The sequence below is a fragment of the Sapajus apella genome, unplaced genomic scaffold, assembly GCF_009761245.1.
Source record: "Sapajus apella isolate SASKATOON/1434 unplaced genomic scaffold, GSC_monkey_1.0 scaffold35, whole genome shotgun sequence".
Classification (NCBI taxonomy): domain Eukaryota; kingdom Metazoa; phylum Chordata; class Mammalia; order Primates; family Cebidae; genus Sapajus; species Sapajus apella.
In genome coordinates, this window is record NW_022436975.1 from 20,723,681 (window position 1) to 20,733,106 (window position 9,426).

The following is a 9,426-nucleotide window of genomic DNA, read 5'->3' on the forward strand; positions in this document are numbered from 1 at the left end:
GATACCTAATAGATAGAAGACAAATGGGCCCAGCACAGTGGCTTGTACCTGTAATCCCAGCACTTTGGGAAGACAAAGCAGGAGGATCGATTGAGCCTAGGAGCTAGAGGCCAGCCTGGGCAACAAAGTGACACCCCCATCTCTATTTAAAAAATAAATTGGCCAGACATGGTGGCACATGCCTGTAGTCCCAGCTACTCGGAAGGCTAAGACTGGAGGATTACCTGAGTTCCGACCCCCACCCCCTACCTTTCCTACACAGAAGCAAATGGAAGAACTATTTTTTTTTTTTTTTTGAGATGGAGTCTAGCTTTGTCACCAGACTGGAGTGCAGTGGCACAATCTTGGCTACCTCCGACTTCCTGGTTCAAACGGTTTTCCTGCCTCAGCCTCCCGAGTAGCTGGGATTACAGGCACACACTGACACACCCAGCTAATTTTTGTGTTTTTAGTAGAGACGGGGTTTCACCATGTTGGCCAGGATGGTCTTGATCTCCTGACCTTGTGATCCACTCACCCCGGCCTCTCAAAGTGCTGGGATGACAGGTATAAGCCACCATGACCGGCTGGAAGAGCACTTTTTAAAACAATTCTTGAAAATGAAGAATGGGATTCCATCCCCTTTGATAGGTGTTCTTCTTTTTTTTTTTTTTTTTTTTTAAAGACGGGGTTTTCCCATGTTGGTCAGGCTGGTCTTGGACTCCCGACCTCAGGTGATCCACCCGCCTTGGCCTCCAAAGTGCTTGGATTACAGGTGTGAGCCACCACGCCCGGCCAATAGATTTTCTTGATAGAAAACTGCTTTCAATAGAAAGTACTGTGCTGGAAATAAACCCAGGATGAATTTTATGAACCTACGATGCAATTTACAGAATTTTTTTTTTTTGGTTTTTTTTTTTTTTTTTTTGTGTTTTCTGAAACAGCCTTGCTGTCACCCAGGCTGGAGTGCAGTGGCATAATCTTAGCTCACTGCAACCTCTACCTCCTGGGCTCAAGCAATTCTCCTGCCTCAGACTCTTAAGTAGCTAGGATTACAGGCGTACACCACCAAGCCAGGCTAATTTTTGTATTTTTTTAAGTAGAGATGGGGTTTCACCGTGTTGGCCAGCCTGGTCTGGAACTCCCGACCTTGTGATCCGCAGGTCTTGGCATCCCAAAGTGCTGGGATTACAGGAGTGAGCCACCGTGCCCCACCTGCAATTTACATAGTGTTAAAGCACAATTTATCCCACTTTAAAAAATAAGTATCAAGAATCTTCACCTTAAATATAAACAATAAAATTTATTTATTTATTTTTTTTGAGACGGAGTTTCACTCATGTTACCCAGGCTGGAGTGCAATGGCGCGATCTCGGCTCACCACAACCTCCGCCTCCTGGGCTCAGGCAATTCTCCTGCCTCAACCTCCTGAGTAGCTGGGATTACAGGCATGCGCCACCACGCCCAGCTAATGTTTTGTATTTTTAGTAGAGACGGGGTTTCAGCATGTTGACCAGGATGGTCTCGATCTCTTGACCTCGTGATCCACCCGCCTCGGCCTCCCAAAGTGCTGGGATTACAGGCTTGAGCCACCGCGCCCGGCCAAAATTTATTTTTAAAAAGGTAATTCTGACTGGGTGCGGTGGCTCATGCCTGTGTTTCCAACACTTGGGGAGGCCAAGGTGGAAGGATGACCTGAGGTTGGGAATATACATTAAAAAAAGAACATAAGAGAGCTTCAGGGTATTTCTATAAAAAGATGTTACCTCATGAATGACTGTAGTTCCCAAATTAAAAGTTCTAATATGTAACCCTATCAATATGACCAAAACTTTGAGTAAACAGGTAAGATTAAATGAAATGGTACCTCAAATTTTCTAGTTAGTATAGGATGCATTATCCTATTATTTGATTATTCAGTTATTGGCATGCATGCATTTGAATGGCTGTCAGAAAAGGGTAAAAAATACCCTACGTCTCTTTGTTGCTATTCTAGTTCAAAGAATGAAGTTGTTGATTTGAATTATTTAACTAGTGGAAAAATTGGGATCACTCCAATTTAAATTTTTTTTTTTTTAATTTTTTTCCACCCCTTCCCCCTCAAAGAGTAGTTCGGGAAGAGTGATTTTGGTTTTTATATTATTTATTATTTTTTTAGAGATGGGGTTTCTCCAAGATCACCAGTTTCTGATGGTTTGTTTTACTAGTTGATTTAAAAATAATGTTTAAACCCATAACAGTAAGAAAATGTTTCAAGCAATACATTTTGAACCAGCAGTTAAGGAAAGGCTGCCTAATTACACAATGAGCCCACATCTCTTCGAAAGACCATTGTTCTGACTTAATTAACATGAAGTAAAACAGTCCTAAAACAACAGGGCACATTCCCATTAGGATAAATTACTCAGACCTCAGCAAGGCAGCAAAGAATTCCCTAGAGTAGAATCTGTCACTGCTTTTCCACCTGCACTATATCTCTCTCTCAAAGGACTCTGCTAGAGCTGGGAGCCTCCCTCCGGAAGGGGCATCTGTTCCATATTGAATTCGCTCCATTTGTGGCCATGGGTGGAGGGTGCAGCAAATCCCCAGGCAGCCAGCAGAAACATGGCTGGGACGGGACAGATTCTCAGCAGCTGTGGCTGCCTTCGAAGCACTTTTTTCCTGCTCATTCTGGTCTCAAATCTTCCATGTGGATATTTAAATCTGTTGTTGCTGGACTTAATATAGGGAAGAATGGGATGCGTAGTCTTCAGAAAAATGCTATTTTCTTTTTTCTCCTTTTTTTTTTTTTTTTTTTTTTTGAGGCGGAGTTTTTCTCTTGTTACCCAGGCTGGAGTGCAATGGCGCGATCTCGGCTCACCGCAACCTCCACCTCCTGGGTTCAGGCAATTCTCCTGCCTCAGCCTCCTGAGTAGCTGGGATTACAGGCACGTGCCACCATGCCCAGCTGATTTTTTGTATTTTTAGTAGAGACCGGGTTTCAGCATGTTGGTCTCGATCTCTTGACCTCGTGATCCACCCGCTTTGGCCTCCCAAAGTACTGGGATTACAGGCTTGAGCCACCGCGCCCGGCCTTTTCTCCTTTTTTTGAGACAGAGTCTGGCTCTGTCACCCAGGCTGAAGTACAGTGGCAACATCTCAGCTCACCGCAACCTCCGCCTCCCGGGTTAAAGTGATTCTCCTGCCTCTGCTTCCCAAGTAGCTGGGATTACAGGTGCGTACCACAACACCTAGCTAATTTTTGGTTTTTTTTTAGTAGAGGAGGGATTTTGCCATGTTGGCCAGCCTGGTCTCGAACTCCTGACCTCAGGTGATCCATGCACCTTGGCCTCCCAAAATACTGGGATTACAGGCATGAGCTCACTGCACCCTGCTCTGAAAAATGCTACTTTCTTAACAGGATCCATAAACCAGGCACAGAAGCTAGTTAGGAGGCTGGGCTCTAGAGCTGGGAAGACCTGACTTTGCCTCTTAGAGGCAAATCAGCTTGCCCCACTTCTTTCATCTCTCTCTGTCTCAATTTCCTCATCTGTAAAGTGGTAGACTCAGTGGTATCATCTAACAGGGTTAATGCTCGAGAGTTGTTGGTGATTATGATCCACATGTGAGATGAGATGAGTCTGAGGTCTCTGCGCACATTAGAAAAAAAATTCCCCAAACACTTGCATGAGCCATAGGATACCATGCAGAGCACATTTTTCTTTTCAGTGGGCCTCTCTCTGTGTGTTTGTATGTGCACTGCACCCTATATTAGGAAAACCCAACTAATTAGAAAAAACCCCAAACATATCCTGTTTATTTTATACTACCTATGCATCAGTAATGAAATCAGGTTTACATCTAGAGCAACATCAGTATTTTTTTTTTAAAACCTTTCTTCATTTGAGTATGTTTCTTCCCCAGTTACTTAATGTCACAGATGGTAGGACAAATAACTTCTGTGCCCTTCAAGTAACTTTGTTTGGAGTTAAATACATTAACTGGCATTTGTCACGTGATGGGGAGGGGTAGGAACAGTGTTTAATCAAAATAAAGATGGAACATTAATTCATGTCTGAGGACAGTTACAATACTAATGAAGCTGACTTGAATGAGTTATCATTTATTTGGGACAGGCTCTCATTCTGTCACCCAGGTTGTGCACCATCATGGCTCACTGAAGCCTCTACCTCCCAGACTCAACTGATCCTTTCACCTCAGTCTCTTGAGTAGCTGGGGCTTCAGGCATTTGCCACCATACACAACTAATGTTTTGTATTTTTTTGTAGAGATAGGGTTTCATCATGTTGTCCAAGCTGGTCTGGAATTCCTGGGCTGAACCCATCTGCCCACCTTAGCCTCCCAAAGTGCTGAGATTAACAGCCATGAGCCACTGTGCCTGGCCACATTTTTATTTTTATTTAATTTATTTATGTAATTTTTTAGAGGGGGGACTCTTGCTATGTTTCCAGGCTAGAGTGCATTGGCTACTCACAAGTGTGATCGATCATAGAGCACTACAGCCTTAAACTCCTGAGCTCAAGGGATCCTCCTGCCTTGGCCTCCCAAGCAACTGGGACTACAAGTGTGTGCCACCATGCCTGTCTTTAAATTAATATTTACTTCTTTATTAATTAATTTATTTAGTGGCATTTTTGTTTGTTTTTGTTTCTGCCAAGTGCACAGTATAATAAGTGAATTCTTAGGGAATTTGTTCTAGGCCTGGAGCAGTTGCTCACACCTGTAATCCCAGTACTTTGGGAGGCTGAGACGAGAGGATCAGCTGAGACCAGGAGTTTGAGACCAGCCTGGGTAACATGGTGGGACCAGTTTATGTGTGTGTATGTATACATATATATATATATGTGTGTGTGTGTATATATATATATGTATACACACACACAAAACATACTATGTGGTCATCACCTGTGTGTGTATATATATATACAAGGCAATATGTATATATATATATATATATATATATATGTGTGTGTGTGTGTGTATGTGTATATACATATACTATTTAGTAGAGAAAAAGCCACCTTTTCCTCACAAAAACTAGGACTATATTCCTAGTTCCTGAACTGCAGGGACTTCTATAACCCATAAGAAATAGAGAGAATCTGAATCCCTTGTTTTCACGGTGTCTCCATGCTCTGAGGGCTAGTGGTTTTTTTTTTTTTGAGACGGGTCTGGCTGTCACCCAGGCTGAGAAGCAGTGGGGCGATCTCAGCTCATAGCAACCTCTGCTTCCTGGGCTCAAACCATCCTCCCGCCTCAACTGCCCAAGTAGCTGGGACCCCAGGCATGTGCCACCATCCCTGGCTAATTTTTGTAGTTTTTTGGTAGAGAAGGGGTTTCACCATGTTGCCCAGGCTGGTCTGGAACTCCTGGACTTGAGTGATCCACCTGCCTTGGGCTCCCAAAGTGCTGGGATTACAGGCGTGAGCCACTGTGCCTGGCAAGGCTAACAGTCTTCATGAAACTTCATGTGGGAGTAGAATGTTTCTTGATCTGAGAACATTTTCCCACAGATGCTACAGGAGCAGCACTCATCCTCCTTGTGTGAACGTCGGACATGGCTATCATGGGCAGCATGGGATGCGAATGATTTACCACAGTACTTGCATTTGAAGGGCTTCTCCCCAGAGTGCTGCCTGATGTGTGTGCGGAGTATGCTGGAGGCTGTGAACCTCTGCAGAGAAGAGAAACACAGAGCACAAGAAAAAGTCAGCCTCCATGAGGTGGCCAACTAATTAAACTAAGCGGTCAATTTCATTGTCGTTCATCCTTAGGGACGAACCTTGGGTTTTGAGGCCTGGTCATCAGCAGTAGCATTAATCGAAAAGGACTCCACTGACTTGTCCTTCTGGCTGGTTTTGAGAAGCACTGGATGTTAGAACAGTGGTTCTTCAGTGGCTAAGATTATCTGGAGGTCTAGTTTTTAGAAAAGCAGATTGCTGGTCAGGCACTGTCGTTCACACCAGTAATCCCAGCACTTTGGGAGGCCAAGACGGGAGGATCACCTGGGGTCAGGAGTTCGAGACCAGCCTGGCCAACATGGTGAAACCCCACCTCTACTAAAAATACAAAAATTAGTCGGGTATGGTAGTGCGCACCTGTAATTTCAGCTACTTGGGAGGCTGAAACTGGAGAAATTCTTGAACCCAGGAGGTGGGGGTTGCAATGAGCCATTACTGTACCACTGCACTACAGCCAGAGCGACAGAGTGAGACTCTGTCTCAAAAAAAAAAAAAAAAAAGCAGATTGCCAGCCTGGGCAACATAGCAAGACCGCACCCCTACAAAAAGTAAAAAACATTATCTAGGCGTGGTGGTGTGCACCTGTGGACCCAGCTATGTGGAAAGCTGAGGTGGGGGGATCACTTGAGCCCAAAAGGTCAAGGCCACAGTGAGTTATGATGGCACCACTGCACTCCAGCCTGGGCGACAGAGTAAGACTCTCTCTCAAAAAAAGAAGCAGATTGCCAACTCTACCCAAAAGAGAGTGACCCAGTAAGTCTGACATGAGACCCAGGAGCCTGCATTTAAAGAAGCAATTCTGATGCAGGTGATCCTAGGGTCACACTTCAAGACACGCTGCATTACAGAAGGAGGAGCTATTACCAACCAGTCTTTGCATAAGTCAGTGGTTGTAAAAAAAAACCTTAGTGGTTTTCTTCTTCTTCTTCATTTGAATTTAAGCTTTTGAAAGATGGTTTGTAGGTTTTGTTTTGAGACAGTGTCTCACTCCATCACCCAGGCTGGAGTGCAGTGGTGCAATCTAGGCTCACTGCCACCTCTGCCTCAGTGATTCTAGTGCCTCAGCCTCCCAAGTGGCTGGAATTACAGGCACAACACCATGCACATCTATTCTTTATATTTTTAGTAGAGATGGTGTTTCTCCATGTTGACCAGGCTGGTTTCAAACTCCTGACCTCAGGCGATCCACCTGCCTTGGCCTCCCAAAGTGCTGGGATTACAGGCATGAGATACTGCGCCCGGCTCAGCAGTGTTTTTCTATGCTGATTATTTTCATTCTATTGGCACACACTTTTGAGGTATTGGTTGCCCCGATCTGGTAGACTCAATGTTTTATTCCTCTTTGAGAGGCTAAGAAGCAGCTGTAGGACAGCCGCTACTCCTTTTATGGCTTTACGGTAAAAAGTGTGAATGACTCAGTGACAGAAACATAATCTATCAATCAGTGCTTTCCAACAGGACTTTCAGCAATGATGGGAATATTCTGTACCCCCGCTGTCCAGCTTGGGAGTCACTAGCCACATGTAGCCAGTGAGCACTTAAAATGTGGCTAATGCAATCTCAGAACTGAATTCTTCAACTTTCCTTCATCCTTACTAACTGAAATAGCCACATATGATTAACTGCACACTGGACAGCACAGATGTATATCATCAAAACAGGACATGAGCTATTTTGGTGTAATATGTCTAAAGCATGGTCAGCCTATTGTTCCTATTATAGCAACTCCTAACCATGTGATTCATGCCTCTGTTTTTACAACTCTATATTCTGTGCAACATAGACTAGACGCCACTTCTGCAGTGCTCCTATAGAAAGCTGCATCGGCAGCATCCTTTACAGATTAAAGTAGTAATACTAGTAGCTAACATTCCAGTAGTACTTTTACGTTGTGCCAGGCACTGTTACAAGGATTTTATATTTTATATATCTTACTGATTTTTTTTTTTTAAATGAATGAGAGGTTCTTATTTTGCCCAGGTTGGCCTTGAACGCATAGCCTCGCCTCCTCAAGCGCCAGGACAACTGGCCCGAGCCACCGTGGCTCCCATATCTTACTGATGTTATCCAACAACTTGGTAAAGACTCTTGTCCCCCAATTTATCAATGTGGAAACTAACGGAGGAGTTCATGGACTTGCTCAGGGTGGCATAGCTAAGTAAGCACCAGAAGCAAGATTTGAACCTTGGCCAAGTTTATGCTCTTAAATACTATACAAAACAGTGATTTTTTTTTTTTTTTTTGTTGGGTCTCACTTTGTCACCCAGGCTAGAGTGCAGTGGCATGATTTTGGCTCACTGCAAACCTCTGCCTCCTGGGTTCAAGTGACTCTCCTGCCTCACTTGAATCTAGCTGGGATTACAGGCACCTGCCACCACACTCAGCTAATTTTTGTATTTTTAGTAGAAACAGGATTTCACCATGTTGGCCAGGATGGTCTCAAACTCCCTATCTCAAGCAATCTGCCAGCCTCAGCCTCCCAAAGGGCTGGGATTACAGGCTTGAGCCACTGTGCCTTTTTTTTTTTTTTCTGAGATAGTGTCTTACTCTGTCACCCAGGCCAGAATGCAGTGGTGCAATCTTGGCTCACTACAACCTCCACTTCCTGGGCTCATGCAATTCTCCGGCCTTAGCCTCCCAAGAAGCTGGGAGTACAGGCATGAGCCACAGTGCCTAGCTAGTGCTTTTAAACACTATGTAACAGGCCATCAGGTCCCCATACATTTGGAATATGTTTTACTACATGTATCCTAAATGCCAGCTTGGGAATAGGAGCTTGGTTACATTTGATCATCTTTAGCAAACTCAAGCATATTTAGGGGTGGAAATGAGGACTGCGCTGATATTTGACTAACATTTACCAAGAACTCATTAAGCCAGGCTTTATGTTTCAAGTTCTTAAACATAGACACCCAAGCCGAGCTCAAGACCAATCCCTTAGTGAGAGGTTCCATTTACCTTAGTACAATACACACACTGGTACGGTCTGTCTCCAGAGTGGACTCGCATGTGTTTGTTTAGGCTGGAAGACTGAGAGAAACACTTCCCACACGTAGAACACTGAGGTGAAAAAGAAAAGTAGAGTTGAAATCACACCTTCCTCTAACAAGTCCATTTCAACCTTGCGTTTACCTGGGGTTAGAGAAGAATTCCTTTTTTAAATTTTTTTTTTCTTTTTTGAGACAGGATCTCAATTTGTTATAGGAGTATATTATATATTCCTTTAAATTTGAACTCCTGACCTCAGGTAGTCCACCCACCTTGGCCTCCCAAAGTGCTGGGATTACAGGCATGAGCCACTGTGCATGGCCTCTCCATTTTCAAAAAAGGAAAATGGGCTCAAGGTCGTAGCTGCCTGAGCTAGTTCCGGCAAGGCCAACAGTCAAGCAAGAATACCTCTGTGTCCAAGCCGCGTCCTCCTTTTCATTAAGCCCAAGGGTATCCTGTACTTTTTTTGCACTAAGCCTAGCACAGCATCCAGGAATCTGGAATGGCAGAAAATGGCTCCCTATTGCCATTACTGCTTTTCTGTCTTTCACAATCCTCGGCCTGCTGTAGAGGCCTTCTACTTTTTTTTTTTTTTTTTTTGGAGTTTCGCTCATTGACCAGGCTGGAGTTCAGTGGCGTGATCCTGGATTCAAGCAATTCTTTTGCCTCATCCTCCCGAGTAGCTGGGATTATGGGCATGTGCCACCACACCTGGCTA

The 9,426-nt window shown here is 44.3% G+C and overlaps 1 protein-coding gene across 1 annotated transcript in view; it reads right to left on the bottom strand.

Moving 5' to 3' along the window:
• Window positions 1-5,040: 5,040 nt before the first annotated feature.
• The window catches only part of PRDM14 (PR/SET domain 14), an 18,054-nt gene continuing 13,668 nt past the window's right edge, over window positions 5,041-9,426 (bottom strand). Inside the window, exons 7-8 of the mRNA XM_032296031.1 lie at window positions 8,679-8,780; window positions 5,041-5,653 (exon numbers count right to left, since the gene is read on the bottom strand). Coding sequence (XP_032151922.1) covers window positions 5,426-5,653; window positions 8,679-8,780 — 330 coding nt within the window. The 3' untranslated portion in view covers window positions 5,041-5,425. The remainder of the gene's footprint in view (window positions 5,654-8,678; window positions 8,781-9,426) is intronic.